This window comes from Streptopelia decaocto, assembly GCF_964273445.1.
Source record: "Streptopelia decaocto genome assembly, chromosome: 1".
NCBI classification, from domain to species: Eukaryota; Metazoa; Chordata; class Aves; order Columbiformes; family Columbidae; genus Streptopelia; species Streptopelia decaocto.
In genome coordinates this window covers 129,430,450-129,451,196 of record NC_138663.1, presented here as the reverse complement: position 1 = coordinate 129,451,196, position 20,747 = coordinate 129,430,450, and the positions used below count along the sequence as shown (strand labels likewise).

At 37.4% G+C, this 20,747-nt stretch overlaps 1 protein-coding gene across 2 annotated transcripts in view; it reads left to right on the top strand.

Annotated features, from left to right (window-relative positions):
* CADM2 (cell adhesion molecule 2) overlaps nucleotides 1–10,016 on the top strand; it is a gene marked incomplete at its 5' end in the record, with an annotated part of 679,347 nt that extends 669,331 nt beyond the window's left edge. For both annotated transcript variants that reach the window (XM_082052398.1, XM_082052399.1), the window contains 2 exons: nucleotides 5,671–5,796; nucleotides 7,350–10,016. In XM_082052398.1, coding sequence (XP_081908524.1) covers nucleotides 5,671–5,796; nucleotides 7,350–7,468 — 245 coding nt within the window. In that variant the 3' untranslated portion in view covers nucleotides 7,469–10,016. The remainder of the gene's footprint in view (nucleotides 1–5,670; nucleotides 5,797–7,349) is intronic.
* Nucleotides 10,017–20,747: the final 10,731 nt, after the last annotated feature.

The following is a 20,747-nucleotide window of genomic DNA, read 5'->3' as shown; positions in this document are numbered from 1 at the left end:
GGCATGCATCACAGACAGCACTACTGCCGCTTTTCCTAAAGGAAATACCTTGTCAGCTATCACTTCAGTCCTACCTCCTATCTATATTGTGAGTAAATTCCTATTTTAGTCTTTTTTTTTTCCTACTGCTGTTAGACAAATACTTGTGGGTTTGGTTTTGTTTGTTTGTGGAGTTTTTGTTTTGTTTTGGGGTTTAATGCTTGGTTTATTTTTTTTTTTTCCAAAGCTTACATTTGTGGAATAGTTAAAAATTATATGAACCCTATGGCTAAAGCTGGCGAATGGTATTAACCTAAATACATTTTTAAAACCAAGCTTGTTCCATAAACTGCAGAAAGAAATCTTCTCTGGTTCCCAATGAGATTGTACCTCATGGTTGACTGCCTTTTTAAACTGAATTATACAAATTCTGCAATGTGACCTGACCATTATGAGACAAGAAGGAAGAGAAGCTGCAAGTGGTTATGGGGAGAAGGTGGAAAAGGTGACTTGGGAAGGGCTCAGATTTTATAAATGCCATCTAACCAGGTGAAAAGCTTCTAACAGGATCTGTGCAGTATTGGACACCAAAGTACTCACAATGGAGAGAAACCTCTAATGAAGAATTGATTCCTGGGCACAGATTTTGACTGAAACTTTTGTCTCTGTTAGGGTTTTTCTGAAGATGTCTTTCTTGTAGGTTCTCTGATATCTAATAAGTTCCTGCAGCAACCTGTCCCCTCAGATTATAGGAAAACTGTAATCTTGAGATCTTTACTGTTTCTTAAAACTTGTCATAATGCGTCCATGGTTCTTAAGTAATTTGGACGGAGTGAAAAAGCATGATTACACGAGTTATATCTGCTTAGGAAATTAACCTGAAATACAGAGAAGTTTCAGTGGATAACATTTCTAATTTAACTTGCATTCTCTGGTGGACTTCACAAACTCAAAGCTACTTGCTTTCCACAGTTTTTGCAGTTGGCTCTCCTCTGGCTAAGGCACTTAGAAGTAGTGCAGGTTTAGATGTCTCATGATTTGTGGTTCCTTGCTAGATTTTCTCCAGGAATGTTCACTGGTTTCCACTACTCATTTTCACCCTGCCCTCATCTGCAGCAGTTCAACAGCCCTTCAAATATGACAGAGCTATTTATTTAATTTTTATGCTTTTTGGATTTCCCCACCCTAAAATGTACTTTGCTTTACTGATCTGATTTTGAGCCAGGCCCTTCAAACAATTGCTTTTGCAGAAGTATGAACCATTGGCAAGTTATACTGGGAATGATAACAAGTCCTTGAATATGGGGAAAGAAGCCAAAGTCACTTGAAGAGATTTTTCTGTCACATAAATTGTAACATGGAACCATGCCCCAGGATCCCTTGCTGGAGCCCTTCTACTTTGCCTCAGCGGTTGATTATTCATGAAATCAGTAAAAGTGACGGTAGGCTGATGGTTTCAGTACTTGCCTGAGAAATGGGACATCCCTGTTCTTTTTCCAGCCCTAAGGAACAGTAATTTATGAATAATACATCTGCTTAATATGTCTTCATTTTGTGAATGCTATTTAAGCTTCACAGCAAATTAGGACCTTTAATTTCAATTTTTCTTTTAGTAGAAATGGTCAAAACAAATTACTGTTTTGCATGCCTCCAACATAGGTGTATCTCACGCTCAGAGTGATTTTTTAAAATTTCAGCACCTGAGACAAAAACACGTTAATAAAGTTCTTCAATAAATGGAGCTGCTTGAGCATATGTTCCCCCAAATATATCATTTCAGCATTCACAAATGTGTTTGTTCTCCCTTTGCTTAGGGAAGGGTTATCTGACCCTTTCCTGCAGCCTGCTCAGTCAAGTTAGCTATGCATAGATAAGAAGGAAACTTATGCAGGGAGAAAATGAAATTAGATGGATAATTAACATATATTTTATGCAAAAGCATGAAAAACTGTTCCAAAATTTATCTGCTTAACTAACGTGTGAATTCATATAAAAATATTCTACACTGAAACTTTGTCAGCAAGTCATAAAAAGCACATATCTCCTTATTTAATAGGTCTAAGATTTATATGATGCATTTCATTTCTTAATGACTGATACATTTTTTTCTTAGTCATTTTAAGTATGTAATTTCTGGAGGTTTGTGAATAAACAGTAACAGGCAAATCCCAGAAATTAAAAATGGTTTAACTTCACAGCATCAGCAATCGGTATTTTGAGGAGGCTTTCTAAATTTAGGACAAAAAACAAACAAAAAAGAATTATGAGATTTTGTGTCATTGTCTTGCTGTCAGATTTTAAGATTTCCTTAGTCTCATCAAAGGATGAAATAAACAGAAAAACAACTGCTATTTGAAGAAGATGTAGTGTTTATTGCATAGTTGAATACTTAAGATTTCATTCACTGAAGTTATGTGTGGCAGGGTAGGATTTGCCTGGTAAAGCTCATGAAGCTTATGATGGGAATCTAAAAATAATATGATTACTGTTCTATTTTCTGGAAAGCAAAATGTGGGGTGGTCAGCTCCTAAATACATGTTTAACACTGTCAGGAACTTCAATGGGAGTTGCTACTATAAGTGCCCAGAATGCTTGAGTAATTATACATGTTCACTGCATAAATACCTAAACCACAAAATGGCATAGTTTCCAATCCCCTGTATTTCTATCATTCAGATACTGTCCAGGCAGACTTTGACCCAGTAATTATTTATACGATGATAGATAGCCCCATATCTATAATTCACTCATGGGGCTTATGTCATTTAATGAAAGGCAAAAGTATAGTACGTTACTCTGTATGCTTAATGTAGGGCGTATTTAATGCTAACATTATTTTCCTATGAGGAGAATATTTCTATGAGGTGCACTTCCTGTTCAGAATATTGTTTATGTTGTACAGATTTTCATTTTGAGATTAAAGAATTCTTATTTCACAGTAAAATATTGGATGTTTTAGAGGATCTCTTTATTTCCTTCCCTTCCACCTCTTCCTTCCTCTCCTTTCTTTCCTTTTTCTTTTTAACAAATAAGTTATTCAGTGGTAATATTATGGTAATAGGTCATGGACAGGTTTGTTCATGGGCAAACTTGTCTAGCAATACTTACCATTATAATTTGACTTTGATATCAAGGTTAAGAGATTATAGCAGAAATACAATACTAACTGTTCATTCCTGTGAATATCTAAATTAATTTTAAAGTTCAAAACTTCGACCTATAGCAGGCATAGAATCTCATTAATCCACATTAGTGAGAACTTTACATATATGTTGGCTCTAAGCCGTTTTATATAGTCATATCAGGTACGCCAGAAGAGAAGTGAGTAGCCATGTATAAGGATAAAAACACAGTGTATTGTGAGGATTTTTAATCATAATGTTTATTAAAGCTCACAGAGGAGATATATTGTAAATCTGGGTATTGAGCCAAGGCTGTAGACTGCAACCAGCTTTTCAGAAAGTGCCTCTATAAAGTGCTGTGCCAGCCTTCTCGGCATTATACTCTGCATCAGAATGTATATTATCCCTTAAAATATCTCCTTTCATTCTTTAATTTTACTCCTAGTATACTAGCAGGAGTTAGCTTTTAGCGGGAAAACATGATCATGCTGCTCCTGGACCAGTGTTGGGGAAGAGCATCTCCTGCAGGTCACGTGCAGCATTTGGGGACATTGCTGCTCCTCTGTCTCTGAATGAGTGGTGCCTTTTTGCTGCAGGGAGGAGGTTTATCACAATGTTGCTACAGGCACCACAGCAGGAGGAATTTGTTAGATGGCTCAAGCAGGCTGACAATCTTGCAGCAACCTGCCACCTTCCATTTTCTCAAATGAACAGTCACCTCCTCCTTACTCACTGCGGAAGACAGAGTCCCCGCAAGGCATGGGAAAGGATGGCTGCACACTCCAAGGTCTTGCTTCAAAAAGGCAAGATTTCAGCTGTCTTGCTTTTGCCTGCAAGGCTGCTGGCACACAGAACTCAGGGTCATTTTTAATCACCAAAACGGAGGCAATGTCCCCTTGGACTGAATCTCCGTACTCAGTGTTGTGCCACCAACAGCAGCACCATGCCAGGAGGTTCATGAAGATGAAGGAAGAGGCGGGCACAGCTGATTTTATAAGGTGTTTCTAGGTTTTTTGAGTCAAATAACTACTCTTTGCCATCACAGAAGTGCTATGGTCAACTTCTCCAAAGTCCTCTTAGCAGCCATAGGAGAAAGATGTGGGAGCTAAGCAAGCCAGCAATGAGTGACAAAGCCATGCCTGATGGGTTCAGTGACTGTTAAAAGTAGAACTGTATCTGTTAACAGTGGCCATAGCGCCCTGTACTCCAGCAAACATGAAAGTGTAGTTTCGGTATGCTCAACAATTTACAAAAGGAAGGGAAAGCATGATTCTTTTCTTTCATCTGTATAATATTATATTTGTGTACACTTGTGTAGATGAAGGTATATCTATATATCTTACTGTTATACAATGATCCCGGTCAGCAGAATGTAATTATGGTATGGAATCATACTTCCTCAGCATTATCAGAGCACCGTCTTGTCATGTTTACAGACTTGCCTTGTTTTCAGTGTAAATATTTTTCCTGCCTTTCCCTTTTGCAAAGCAAAGAAGTTGTTTGCAAACTATTTGTAGATTATAAACAGCTCCTACGAGGGAAATGCCCTTGAACCAGTGAGAGTAGATTGATTGCAACACACAGTACATGCTAATAGCACCTTGAGGGAATTACTATTACTTTGTAGCAGAGGCATTTTCATAAAAATAGAAATCTTACCGTGATTCTCAGTTTGAATTTTTACTTTCTTTTGCATATTTCAGATGAGTCAACAGTCACAGGTTGCTGGTTCATTGTTCAAAAGCTCCAAAGAATTACTCACCCCTAAGTAGTGCCATTTTCCTTCCTTGCCTCTCTGTTACTTTTGTGAAACACCAGGCAACAGAACAGAAAAATGACCAGCACAGAAAGCTTGAATCTGGCATTATTCCTAGTGTTCTGCACAGAGTTAGTAAAATGAACCTGATAATACATTGTTATATCTATTACAGGTTGCTCATCTTGGACATTAATCGAGTATTCATGGTAAATTCACAAAATGATGCTTGAGACTGAATGACGATCTTTCAGCTTGCCCGATACCTTTATCTGACCAAATTCATGCAGGCTCAGCCATGTGCAGAGGAACTTGGCATGGCTGCACTTTATCTCCCTTTTTATTTCTGGTGCAATAGGATAGGAGTGAGAGGAAGAGAATATATAAGGGATCCCCACTGAGAATCAGTTCTATAAATTATGTATTATGCAGACACTATTCTGCTGATGCTATCTGATGCCCAATTCTCAGTTCCTTTTTTTTCCTTCTATAAATAGCTATGGCCAGGTTGTTAGTTGTAAAATGACGAGGACAAAACAAGAAACCTTTCCCATTTAATAACCTCTGCCAAAGAAGAATAAGGTAATATTTTTCATAACTGTGATGTCTTCAGGGCTTTAACAATCTGGGAATACAAGCAGCACTATGTTGTTGATAAGATACTGGTAGTAAAAGTGGGAATAACCATGCTGAATATTAAAGAGGGAAATGCCCTATTTTCAGGATGATCGGTATAAAACTTGGTATTGTGAATTTTCCTGTCAATTTTTTTGTCTGTGTAGGACCACTTTTGCTTTTTGTTTCTCCCTTTAGATCCAAATGCTTTGGCTGGACAGACCGGACCTGACCATGCTCTTATAGGAGGAATAGTGGCTGTAGTTGTCTTTGTAACGCTATGTTCTATAATTCTCCTTGGTCGATACCTGGCAAGACATAAAGGTAAGACCGATTTAGTGGAAACTCAGTCCCTTTTGAAAGCAAGGCATAATTTCACCTGGGATGGCTGTTCCCTTTTGCCTTCCCCATTTGCTAAATGATTTTGACTAGAAAGCTCAGTTCACAGCCCAGTCGCAAGTGAAGTCCCTGTAAATTTTACCCAGTTTTCCAGTGGACCGGCTAAGGCACAGGACATCTAGTTACATGCCCAAGGTCGTATCATAAGTCAGTGATTTAGAGAGACTAAGAGGCAAGATTCCCCCTTGGTTTTGGCCCTTGGCTCTAGACCTTTGGTTACATGATCTCATAGTTTTATCTAGTACATCAGTTCAGCAGAATATATCCAAACATACAGAGAGAACAAGATTTTTCATTTTAATAAATTGTGCTAATACCTTAAGTATGTATTGAAAAAATATCAGACGCTGGTGGTGAGTTTTCAGATCAGTGACTCTTTTGCTAATGATCCCACTGGAATGAGGGGTTAATTCCTGGGCCAAGCTTTACTTTATTCAGAGATTTCACCTTCACAATTCTACTCCCTTCCTTTTCAGGCCCCCCTGCTATTAGACGTAACAGGGAAGGACTGACACTGGCTTCTGACTAAGCTTCTCTATGATCCTATTTTGACCTAGTTAATTCCAAAGTAATTTCTTGAGGTTCAACTTCTGAATGACTTGTAGAACTATTGTTAAAACACTCCCTTCCCCCTCCAAAAACAAAAGTGAAGAGAGGATTAGTGTTGATATTAACTCATTAAATCTCATTGTAGATAGGATAACTATATTGCCAGCATACATAAGCTGATAAAAACATATTTTTAATTTGATTGGACTCTGCAGGGAAAAACAAGATTTTTTTTTTTAATGAACCAGTGAAAGTGTGTCTCTTTTGTTTTTTTTTCCTGAGTGAACAGTAACGCATCTCAGGCCCACATAAATAATGCTTTTCACAAATGGGAAGCTGACTATTTTACACAATTGTTTTTATTAATATCCTGAGCATAAAGATATCTGTTACAGTAGAATGTGAGTGGGTTCAGTTAATAAAACTACCTCAATTTTGTAATTCTTGGAAATGACTATAATACGATTCTGTAAAATTAAAGTGTAGATACTATCAAGAACAAATAGAAATATAAAAATAATCAGTGGCCTTTTTTTATAAAAAATAAGCATTTATTAATATCTAAGTCTTCAAAGTTAGTTTGTTTTTATGGGTAGTTGTTCCATGAAATAACCAAGATTTTATCATTTGTTCTAAAATTGCAAAATGTATTGCATATTAATGCAGCTAGATAAAGTGGATTTTTGTTAAAATATTTCCTTAATTTATTTGAGATATATTTGAATTTATGTATATGCTTTGTCAGTATTAATACTATAAGTATTTCGTAGACAAAGTAGAAAGCTGGGCATACCTCTATCACATAGACTAAAACTGTGTAAAAATATTTATCCATTCATGAAACAATGCAGTGTAAAGCCAAAAACCTAATATTTCTTCTTTTCTTTTCTTTTCTTTTTTTTTTTTTTCTATTTTACTGATTCCTATAGGAACATATTTAACAAATGAAGCGAAAGGAGCCGAAGATGCACCTGATGCCGACACAGCCATTATCAATGCAGAGGGCAGCCAAGTCAATGCAGAGGAAAAAAAAGAGTATTTCATTTAGATGCAGAGCTAGAATCTTGGAGTTTTACTTATCAGGCTGACTGCTGGGGAAAACTGGCTATAATTTCTCAGAATTCCTTTCTGCCATCTTCTGCTATCTTTATTAACTCTCACACCTGCTATAAGTAGCCAGTTTATGCCAACAATCAGCTGTTGACATCATCATTCTATAATTACAGTATCATGCGTAAAGCAGGACATTTCTTATTGCCTAAAATTCATATCCACTGCTCTCTTAACATACAGTGCTTGAATATACAGCCTTAACAATGTTAATCATCATCTTAATCCAAGTTTTCTACATTTTTAAATGTTATGCAGCTTTCTTCTTTTTCCGTTTTCTTTTATCATGTCCCTACTAGTGTGTCATAAAACAAAATTCATAACAAATACTATTAGGTAGGGACCTAGCTTACTTACATAAAATGTTAAGTCTAAGATTAGAGGTTTACAAAGAATGTTTTATACATGTCTATCTATAATTCAAAAAAAGCAACTTGTTTTTGAAACATATGCCCTAGGAAACACAAAATGAAATATTTTTGGTATAGTTTCTTGCATGCTTGGATTTGATGGAAAGAAAATACCAGTCTACTGAATTTTTTGTTCTATTTTGCTTTGTTTTGTTATGTTTAAAATGGTACCTTGACAACAGTGCCATGTTTCAGTGGTAAAAATATGCTGAATAGCTATACAGATTCTGCAAAGTTAGATAACAGTACTTCATTTGAAACAAATTTGACCTGCCCTTTTACTGCTTTTTGGGATCACTGAGATTAGAGAACTTTCTGTGTAACTTCTGTTTTTTATAATTTATTTGCTTCACATGACCTCACCTGCCTACTCAAATTTGAAGTGTTCATGGGGCACAACTGCAAGGCATTTTAGTATCTGTATATAGTGCATATAATAAATTCAATTAAACATTATTTGATACATATTTAACTTTTTTGGCAGTAGCTAAGTCAGTCACAAGTAAGCATTTTCTAATGTCCGTTATATCCCTTTAGATATGACTCAAATCAGTATTCTGAGTAGATAACATGTGTTAGTGGTTTTTTGTCTGTATGTCCTAGCACTGTTCAGCAGCAAACTTTTCTAGTTCTTGTTAATTTTTTCTTTGTTATACAATGGAAGCACAATGTTATATGGAAAGATAGTTTTAAGCTAACAACCAGTGCACAGCCTCAGGTTTTAAATTACAACCACATTTGATTACTATCCTTAAAAAATACTATTGAGTTGCTAAAATTCTCAATTTTTCGTTTGGCAGTTCCAGAGCTGCTTCTCTATGTTGGTTTGCCAAAAAATGAAAAAAAAAAAAAAAAAAATGAAAAAAAAAGAAAAAATTAAAAAAAAAGAAAAAATAGAAGTGTTAAAACAAAAGATATATGTTTTGTGTATACAGTAAATGGACTAATTCTTTATATTAAATTCCTGTCTATGCATTTTGTGAGGTACAAACTTATGTCACCGTGAATGATAGAGAATTCCTGCCATGCTTTTAGCTCCACAGTGAAAGTCTCTGTTTGGATTATTTCTGAAATTTTTTGTGTAATTGACAGCTGAAAAATCACATGCTCTTAAATATGACAACAAAACACTCTAAGCCCATTGGCTTACTTCCTCTTCCAATGAAAGAGAAAGGTTGCTGTAACAGCTCTTGGAAACGATTGTACACTGGAGAATGCAAGTCTAGGTGGAGCTTGTCTTGCTCCTAAGTTTTGCACCTTTGACAAAAGAGTATTTCTCTCTGGTAGCTGTGCTTGTGAAGCCTAAAAGCATGATGGTCTGCTGTAAAGGACTTTCTCCTGGGATTTTATTTTTGTGTGGGGAAGGGAGACTTTGGAAAATGACATCATGTAGTACGGTAAAATGGAAGATAAAAGGTGCTCTGTCAGATTATTTATCAGAAGAGTATAAACCTTTTAAGGATGATATTAGAGTATTTTAATTGTTTTTGTTGAAACATTTATCTTGTTCATTTCTAAGAAAAAAAGGGTGTCGTCAATCAAAGCAGCACTTTTTTTCAAAGTATACAGGCATAAATAATATGATGTGGTTGAGTGTTAACATAATAAATCATATACAGTATGACATTTTAAAGAAATAAGTCTGCATTGATGTGATTGCATGCTTGTTTTTACAGTTCTCTCCATACCCATCTGTGGAAAAATGCAATAATATGTTAATATAATATGGTAGTTTGAGAGAACCAGGTAGGTGCTACTAGACACATTGAAAACTAGTATAGGTTTACAAGATATTCATGTCTTTCAAAACAAACACATGTAAAAGGCTGGCAAAGGAAGTCATTCAGTTTAATACCAAAAATATGGGTTCATGTCACAACAGTAAGTTGCATTACCTACAGTACAGTATCACATATGGCACGGTTTCATTTCAGGACCTGGAGCCCAGTTCAACTAAGCATTTAAGCACATGCTGAGCTTTAGGCGTCAGAGAAGTTCCATTGGACTGTAAGGCACTATTCATATGCTTAAAAATATGTGCTTCCCTGGATGAGGGCCTTATTTGCTCAAGTGGAATTCCCCACCAGTATGGTATTTATGCCTTTTTTCATTCTTCCTAACTCAAGCTTGCTTGAATAGTAGGGTTGTTACTGGAACCATTACCCAACCAAGGTCAGGTAGGGCCTTCAAAAGTGAGATTGCCCTTGAGGTAACCATTTCAAACCATTTTCTCCAGTGGCAAAGAAACAGCATTTAAACTTTGTAAAAAGAGGAAAAAAAAACCAAACCAAAACAAAACACAAACACCACCAAAAACAATGTACTGTTAAAATAGGTTATTTCATTGGTTTTCAATTAAAACATCTCACATGTGCTTGCTTTTAATGCAGTTGATCTTCCATTATCTTGCACCTCGTGATGTCCCTTGCATCTGTGCAAAGCAGGTGTGAAAAACCCCACATCAAGTATTCTACCTGGATAGCACCTTGCACGCCTGTCTGGTCTTCACTGGTTTAAATTACTACACTAGGTGTAAAGAGACATCCCTTTTCTTTGTATGCAGAACCATGTCTCAACACTAACAACATTCAGCAGGCTCAAAGCCAGTCATCTGTTCCCTTTGTCCAAGATCCCATTCTGAAACACCGCTTTTATTATGGTGTGAGGTATCCAGCGAATGTGAAAAGCGGAGGCTCTGAATGGGAGCTACCCTCTCTAAAATGTATGTGACATCCTCTCCTACACACACTTGCAGAGTAGATTTCTTGAGACCAGGTAGCTAGTTTTCTGCCAGTGTACTGTTTACAGTGTCGATTGCTGATTATTTTTAAACTTTTTGATGTAGATTTTTTTTTAGTGCTTCGAGAACATTCTCATGATTTGAACAAAAGAGCGGTGCATCCTCGCACTCTTTTAGGGTCATCTGACAAACCAAGAAACAATTTAAGGAACCTATGTTTAACTTGAGGCTCAGAATTTAATCTAGAACACTTTAAAAAGTTTCCACATTACTTAAGGGTGGTTTGTCTTGCACTGAGACTCCATCTATAAAGGAAAACATGAAGAAGACCAATTTTTCTAAATAAGACATGAAAGTTAACATCTTGTGTATTTTCATTGCAGTATGATCTATATATATATATAACTATTTCAATGAAAAGAAAGGACAGAATCATCTGTAATTATGTAATTCATGATTGTAACAGCACTGAAGTTACCATGTACGCACATGTACAGTAGCTATTTCAACAGTTACAGTGTAGTTACATGTAATTCCCTGTAACATAACAGTTATAGTGTAATTTAGTGCCACTTATTGTAAAGTGTTACCAAAAGGAAAATGGAGTTCTTACCTTTACAATTCCATTCAAATTAAAGGTAAGTTTATTAAATTAGCACCATGAATCTGATATTGCATTTCTTAATTAAGGAGGTGATTTAAAACTTCATGTTCACACTGCAGCTTCCCCCACCGCTTACCCAGACTCCTCCAAGTGTCTAATCTCTACACTCCTAGGAACTGGTAATATGTGATGAACATACCAAAAATCCAGCTACTTCAACTTTAATTGAATAAGCTGTCTAATAGAGAAAAAAAAACGAACAAAAATGACAAGTAATGCTTTTTATTAAGTGGCACAAAGTACACACTAAAAACTATGCAAAAATATAGGTAAATACAGTGTACTTACATGTAAGTATCTTGTACTTGCTGTGTATGGATATTGGAAAACCGTGTAATTACAATATGCATTTTGATTATTTCAAGCAGGGGGATGACCCCTAACAGTCACAAGGAAAACCTGGAAGGTACATATCCAAACAGTGGATATCCTAATGCAATATGTGTAATTCCTCTGCTTACAATGACTAATTTATAGAAATGCTTATACCACTCCTCATTCTCAATAACTGTGCTTTCCATTTCTTTGAGGCCCATTAAAGATCACGGAAACACCTTTAGGCAAAGTAAGACACTGACTTTGCTAATGGCTTTTCTGCTAGCACTCTGCATGTCTGGCAACACTGTTCTACAATCTATTTCTGGCTCAACAGCACAAGTTTCCTCTTTTTTTCCATCCTCAAGGGAGCCTAGTATGTTAAGATGCTGAAATATGCTGCCATATGCCCTGGTATTTTTAGCATGAACAAGAGAGAAAGAAAGAGAGAGAGAGAGAGCTGAATTTTTCTGACCCCTATTTTGCTGAATCACCTCACCTGGAATTTCCACTACTCGCTCAATAATGCCAGGTAATCTTAAATTGTAAGTACAAAATGCTTCCATCAAAGTACAGAGGATGCCTTTAATGATGAATCATAATGATAAAGCTAACATTTTGTAAATGTGAGGTTTCGTATTACTGATTTTTTTACTTCTCACCACTTATGCATCATACCCTTCCAGAAGGAATGCACTGAAAGACAGATAACATAGAATATCAAAAGAAGAAAAGAATATTGTAAACCTTGTTGTGGTTACCATTGCTATAACCGTCCTTTGTGTCCTATGTAACAAGCAAATAGATGTATTTAGCAACTGCCATTAGCATCATTCCACATTATACTGTTCCTAGAATATGACATCTACCTCTTAGTCTAAAGACGAGCTATGAGATATTTGTATACATTTTTAATACTATTGCAACTTTGATGTAGTCTTGAAATAAAATCACTGGGTTTTTTTTTTTGTTTTGTTTTGTTTTTTTTGTTTTTTTTTCTGTTAGGAAAAAAAAAAAATCCTGGGTCCGTAATTCTGGCCCTGTTCTTCATTCATTCTGGGACAGTTTGAGCTTTTAACAGGGCACAAAGACACAGCCTCAGATGGTATAAATCAACTTCACTCTGTTGCCTTAAATGTGGGCCAATTTACACTGGCTGGGGATTCATCCCAAACAGCGTAAATATAAACTTCTATAACACGTCAATGTTTAGTTAGCATTAGGTAATGATGTGCAATCCAACTGCAACACAGTTCTTTCCAGTGAGGCATGCAGGTTTGAAGAGAAACTTTTAAAGCACATGCAAGCTTTCGAATTAAATATGCAATACCAATATTGTTGAGATATTTTGACATGCCTGTTATGTGTTTAAACATAATATTGCCTGGGCATGTTTACATTAAAAACACTCATTGCATGGGGGACAGGGAAGGACTATTGCAAACAATATGAGAAAATTAAATTGATAGAGCAGCCTTTGATGTCAACAGAGCACAGCAGAAACTCTTATTGAGAGTAGGACTTCCTACATGTTTTTTCAGAGTGGACCTAGTACCTCTAAAGCAAATGGGAGTTGTCTACTTGGCATTAACAGAAGCTAGCACAGTTCCTTCTTGCTATTGATGAATCTAACCCAGCACTCTGCACTAGTTTTAACTCAGGAGGAAATAAGGGTACAAACATGGTTTAACAGCACACTTCTGTATCACTCCACATCCTCAGGATGCTCCAAGCTTTGTGTGCTTCCAGCAGCCATTAAGAGAATTCTTCCAACATCTAGGAATCACCTTGCTGCTGTGTTCATTTTCTTCAGTAGTGTTTACTGTACTCACAGCCAGACAGAAGACAGTGTAGAGCCAATATGATGACTCTACAGGACCAGGGGCTTCCAGAGTCTCTCAGTAGATAGATAAAAAAAATCTTCATGGCTTCTGTGTTTACTAGACATCTGCCCTCCATGTTCTGTGTCTTAAGTCATTTATTCTCTGCTGGGCTAAAAGCAGCAGTCTAATTGGAAAGGAGGTAGCAAAAAATGTCTCTCCTCTGAAAAGAGCAGTGTGTGTCACTGTTAAAGAAAAGTTTGAGGATTTTTTTATTATTATTATATTTTTTTTATTTTTTTTAGATTTCAGGTGCAAAGCCAAGCCTGTTGGGGTCAGCACTTTAGCACTTTCCCTGTGTTCAGGGTCAAGCCAGCAGTGTTTCCTGTGTGAGCTCTGATCTCACATTTCAGCACAAACTACAGACAGCCTTACTCTGTCCTTATGCATGGCACTGAAAATCACTTCTAAACACATTCATTTTCCTAGTATTATTCTACAATGAAATCATTGAAGGGTTTTCATAATAGGTTCAAAAGGAGGGGTTTTAAAGTAATAACTTGTAAAGAAAATAATAATGATGATCATCAACTGTTTGTGTTGATTATGAAGAAGAGGAAAATCTTTAATTGCTGGACTGAATTCTTTATCACTTCCTCTTTCTCTCCTTTCTATGCATATTGATTACTGTTAGTAAATATGCAGTTGCACATGTTGTCCTTTTTCAGTGAAAACAGATTTGCTTATACCCCTATATAGCTTCCATAGAAATATGCAAATATGACCTACAATCATCTGTGTCTGCCTAAACAGTGAGCCAAGAGAGTGAATTCATAGATTACTGGATTCATATACATCCTGCTTGCATAAAAGTTGGGTACAATATGCCTATTGATTTGAAAAGGACAAGGCTCAAGTCCTTAATGCACATGTTTGAGTTCCTATTTAGCTCCTTACCAACAGAATTATAAAGCAACCATTGTGCATCCTTTACTTTTAGCCTGGTTATTTTACAACTACAAAAAACCTTCAGTTCCCCAGGAAGTTTCCTAGAACAAATAATAAGGCATAATTTGTGAAAGGACTGTAATAACAACTTCATCTATTCATAGCCACTGTAAGTGTATTCTCCTAGGAACTCCAGCATACTCTGCTCTTACACTGGCAATTTATGGCCTTGGGAAGGATATATTTGAACGGTTCAGAAACACTAACCAATAAACAAAATCCATGGGAATTAAACATATTGCACTGCTGATGAGACACATTTTTTTCATTTAATTTCCTCATTAATAACTTTGAGCAGACAAAATGCATATTGTAATGTTAGGTACATGACACTTGCATGTTGCTATGCCTATATACTTACAAAGTATTCAATGTGTACTTAGTGGCGCTTAAAAAATGTCGTGTACAATTCTTCTAAACATTCTTACAGGGTTCCCATTTGCACTTCATCTTTCAGAAAAGTCTTGTCAGAAAATTGTCTGATGAATATTATTGAAAAAATAAAATTTCAATTTTAGTTATCTGTTGGACATTTCTGAATTGTCTATTCATTTAATATATTTCCTGGTTCTTGCCAGTTTGGCGGTAGAGTTGATTTAGACAAGTGGCTGTGCACACAAACTGTTCACTGAGCAGATTTTGCTGTTTCTAGTAGAACTGTTATAATAATATACTCCCTTAAGTATTAATTGTGATATTTTAAAAAGTTATCCAAGAAAATTTTCTGTGAGATGCTGGTATTTCACAGATAATTATAAATTCTATTATTTTATTTGATGTTTATGCACTATTTGCTATGTATTGCTTTACAGTTTCTTCTGACTGACAAAGTAACAGCTTTTGGATGCTGTCCTCACTGTTAGAGAAATTCATCCCTATGAAGAGGTCAAGTGCTGAAAAAGCATTTAAGCCTGTGGGACTTAAATGGTGGCTTAGCCTTCTTGAAGGAGCTAGAGAATTCATGCAAGGTTTTCTACACCACTTATCATGCTTGAGTTGATATTATAAAGGGTGAGAAGGCCACTGGTCTCAAAGGGAGAGAGGCAAATGTCACAGGTAAGAGGAAATTCTGAGAGGACCTGTGTATATGACAGAGAAACCAGTCCCAGATACAGAGAGAGATGGTAACAGAGTTTGGTACCTCCATGCAGAGGATATCCCAGTGCTGTTGCACATGTCTGATGGCAGAGCTTTCCTATGACCTAGACTAAGCATGCATCTGACAAATGTACAACCCCGTTGGATTCAGCAGATGCGTTCTTATCTTTATCCCTTCTTTTCACTAAACCAAAAAATGTCCCCTTAACTCACTTTTATTGTGCAATAACATACTTTTTAATACCACAACAATGCAAATTTCCACATGATCCTCAATGTCATATGCCCATGATTTAGGCAAAGCATGCTGAAAATTGACAGTGTGCCCAAAGAAAATGGCACAGTCCAGCAAATGACACCATCCGCCACTGGATTTAGAGTTTTCTGCATTCAAGCTGTAACTTGTAGTACTGTCCTGTTTTCCTTTATCAGCCAAAAGCTTCCCTAAATGTAACAGTATTTTGTGCCTTTCCTTGACCAAGAGTAGATTCTTACAGTGATCACATTAACTTGCTATGTCCCTCAAATGATTCCTTTTTTAAAGAAGTAGTCCTAAATCTATAAATGCCAGTAAGGGATCTCTTTCAGCAGCAGCTAACAAAATATTTTCCCTCTTCTCACCTTCTATAGTAATAAAAGACAAAAGTCCCTTTTTGTCTGGGTTTTTAGTTTGATTTGTTTGGGGTTTGGTTGGTTGGTTTGTGGGGTTTTTTTTTGGTTTGCCTTTGTTTGGTTTGGGGTTGGTTGGTTGGTTGGTTGGTTGGTTTGGTTTTGGGTTTGGTTTGTTCATTTGTTTTCTCAACAGGAATACTCTAAAGGGAAAAACAAACAAACAAACAAAAACAAAAACAAAACCAACATGATATCTTTTAAACTATAAAGGCTGCTTGAAATTTCATTAAATACTGAGAATAATTTTGTTGAATACAGAATGTCTTTACCAGACTGTCATGACATTATACACTGATGTGAAAGAGAGGCTACTTACCCCTTTTAATAGTCATCAGGCACCTACATGAAGTTATATGCACTTTTTTAGAAGTAGTGTTATAGAGCAACACTTGTCCGAGCTCTGTTGGTAGGAGTAAGGTAAAGGTAAGTGCAATTAGTGAAATTCAGAGATAATCAAGTAGGGATAATGAAGATGATTCCTTGCTTGACAAAAGTGCCATAGTACATCGCCTTCTGGTTCTGCTTCAAGCACTTGGCAACATCCTGAGCCATGGGAGGGCACTTTATATTAGCTCCAGGCTACTTACGTGCCCTAGCTCTTGCTCCAGCTGAGTTTGTAGCAATAGATTCTTTGCTGCTCAAGGCTAAGAGGCTGGGGCCTTATTGATTCTGCAAGATGCATTCAGGAAGAAAAGAAGACAGAGAGAGTTTTTAAGCAAGCCAGAAAGATCTTTTTGAAAGAAGTCTCTTCTTTATCCTGTGGCAACTTACAGGAAATCAGCACTAATGTCAGCTGGTGAGGATAGTAACCATCCCTGCTCGGTGTACTGTGGGGGAGGACATCCTCCGGGCTGTGCCAGCTGGCTGCATGAAAGAAGAAGGGAGCGGTGAGAAGAGGCAAAGCTGTGCAGATACCAGGGACATGGGAGACAGGTTTGTACTTCTCTAGGTGTGGGAGCAAAGGGGAGCCTGTTATTCCTATTTTCAGTCTGTATTCACTTCTAGAGCTTCAGCTAAAGAGGATGTAAAATGAAACCGGTCCAACCAGCAGAATGACAGAGCTACTGAACAGAGAGAACCATTCTCCAAAACACTGATGCCAACACATGGAAAACAGGCAGTGCTTCCCATTTCAAGTGTTTTGAGTTGCTTGAACTTAGAGAGAGGTGGGAATTTATAAGATACAAAGAAAGGAAGAAGAAGAACCCAGCAAATCATAATTTGGACCTTGACAGATGAAGCTGGACAGAAAGTACCAGTAATTGAAATGGGAAAAATACATCTTGGAAGGGCTTTCAGTTCTGTATCAGAGCATTAGCTAGCTCTGTCTCAGGACAATGAAAATATTTCATATAATTCTGTAATTTTTCCAGTGCATTTTCATTCTTTCTGGAGCATCTAATGTTAACCTCAGAGAAAAAAGTGCATATGCCATAATATGATCCAGTTAAAGTACATCATTATATTGCACTCACTAACATAGTATGAGATTACCCTCCAGAACAGCAGTAAGCAACATGACTAAGAGCTGTCATATTTATTTTTTCATCCACTCCCCATGGAGGAGTCTGTGTGCAATGAAGCATTGTAGTAATTTATTTATTTATTTATTTATTTATTTATTTTAATATTTCCCCTATGTTTATGTAAGATGTTTAGATTAAAAAGCACTTTGTACTTAGAGAAGAAACCTATACAGGTTGTGATGGTCCCTTTTTCCTGTGAGTTTCAATGTTCTTGTTTTAGAAAATTCTCCCTGTAAAACCTTCAGAGTGACAGAGGAATAAAGTTACTGATGTTGGTCTACGTTTATTAGCTCTAGGAAGCCTTTCAGCTCCACTATATCTGGCCCTTGAAATAAAGTCCAAGACCTTGGACTAAATTCCAAAAACTATAAGAAGCCAATGTAGGCTGTGGGGCAGCAAGCTGAGCTTGGTTTTTACTAAGAAGATGTATCCAAGTTTTGCACACCTTTGAGGGTGTGTGAAGACACACTACATGGTCAGCTGTACTGCACGGCTGTAGCCCACCTGCGAGGTCACATAGCAGAGTTGCTGCCATGACCTTCAAATTCATTTATTGCCTAAAGCTGATAAAAAGCAATGGTCACGACTGCTGCTGTAGAGAAGGGTAAGCAGTACTCCTGTTGGGGCCTGCTTTTGTCACTTTGGGGCCTGCTTTTGTCACTCCCCACAGCCAGACTTACCCCTAAATATTATTTACCTGGACACAATCGAGATTGGCGCTCTCTTCATGCAGCTAGCACATGACTGCAGTTCATCTGACCAACCAGCCTCCTGTCTGCATGGGGAAGACAAAGCTGATGTAGGAGAGGATTAATCCTATGAGACTGGACAGAATCAAGTTGTCAGTAGTGTTTCCCATAACTACTCCTTGGGTACCTCATGCCAGAAAGGCCAATGTCATTACCTTCACCTGTTACAGCAACATGTGTGCAGCACATGAAAACCTCTTTGAGACCTATGTCTTTTCACTAGTAGAAGGGAAGAGGGTCACTAGGTCATTACAGAGACTCTCATTTACACATCATAAGCTTATCCTTTGATGGGTGATTTAGGGACTATAAGAAGTCTGTTCACATTTAATATCACAAGTTACTGAAACATGAATGCAGGATCTTATTCTGGTTCTTTTTGAAATTAGCAGTGGGATTTAATTTAGGGTTTTCATTTTTTTGGGTTGTATGAGCTCATAAACAGACAGGTACAAACGGACAGAAGTATACACACACAAGCACAGCACTAATGTCATGTATTTTTTTGTGTCTTCTTCTTACCCCCATTGATATCTTCCACTTCCTCTGCTACTCCAAGCTCATGATTTTATATCTACCATAATCTGTCAGGACACAGCGTTCTCTTTTTCACGTTTGTTTTATACCCATATGGCTTCCACCAATGCTTTATGTGGCACAGGTAAACTAACTTTAGGTTTACTCATTGATCAGCAACTTTGGTTGAAAATTTTTCACTAGGAGGCCTATTCCGGCTTTCTAAAGGAGGCTCTAATATACAAAAACGTGGCAGGGTGGGAAACATTTTCGATTTTTCCACTGTACTCAGTACAGCTAAGCCACATTCACTGAAGTGGAAGAGAAATTCAGCATTGGTCCCTGAAGATAATGACTGCTGCACCCAGGATGGGAAGGAAGCAGTTGGTTGTGTTGCTGCTTTTTGGCTCTTCTGCAGCTTGGCAGAGTGTCTGTGACAGCAGGAACACCAGATCAGGGCATTATTTGATCACCAAATCACATACTTTTCTCTGCCAATATCATTATTTATTTCTTTCAGAGTGGGAGGGAAATAGCATGGCTGGTTTCAATGCCCCTGGGACCATGAATCTACAATTTCATTCAGGAAATGAATCATGATCATCCTGCCTTGCTGTGGGGCAAAACCAGACAATATGGTATTTACCTTTAACGCACAAAGCTAACAAATAAGTGTTCCTGTAAGAAACTGAGAAAAGGGAACAGAGAATTGTATAGGCTAGGTGGGGTCTAGAAGAGCAAGAAATGCAACAAAAGTGTTGGCAGAAGGAAATGCTGCAATACCTTTCCTACCACTGTGAGTCTCATGAGGTTTGCAATTAAAGTGGAGGAATGTAGCTAAAGAATCAGATAAGATTACAAAGCCTGTTAGGGACTCAGGGAGGGAATGAAATAGAAATTTCAAAGCAAAGGCAGAGAGAGGAAAAGGCCTCTGAAAGAAAATGACGGCAGACTGACAGAGTGTCACTCAGTGCAGCTGATATGCCTGAAAGTCCCCAGAGCTGGGACTGAGAAGGCATCACATCAAGTTGCTGACAGAAAGGACTTCCACTGTCATTCACAGGCAGCCTTCGAACTGATCAAAGAGTACTGCTAAAAACTCACACTGAAGCCAGGAGTCCAAGAGAGAGCAGGTTGCCTACAGGCAACACCTTCAGCATAAAATATGCAGTAGACAGTAGAGCAGAAGGCAATTGCTTGAGATTCCTGTAGCCGCAAGAAATCCCCTCCCCATAGAATCACAGAATAGTTTGGGTTGGAAGGGACCTTCAAAGGTCATCTACTCCAACCCCCCTGCACTGAGCATGGACATCTTCAAATAGATCAGGAAAAACGATGACACTGTCTAAAGATTTCCCTGTTTTGAAGGGGGATAAGTGTACTAGCAGCTTCAATTGGAATAAGCATATTTGATATAAATATTTACATTTGCATAACTCCCCTCCCTAACCCTGCTGGAGACATAAGGAACTCAGCAGCAACTGCTTCAGGCCAGTGCTCTGCTTCAGCTATCACAAGAAAATGGCAACTGCAGTCATAAACTTTGTCACCAGCTGCTACCCACTTACTCGGGTGGTTGCCAAAAAGAAAGACAGAATGCCTTTGACAATGGCAGAGGCATTCTCATTTCTTTATAGGTAAAAAGAGCTCTAAAAACCCTCTGTTAAATTCATACTGAAATAGGCTAAACATTGGTGCA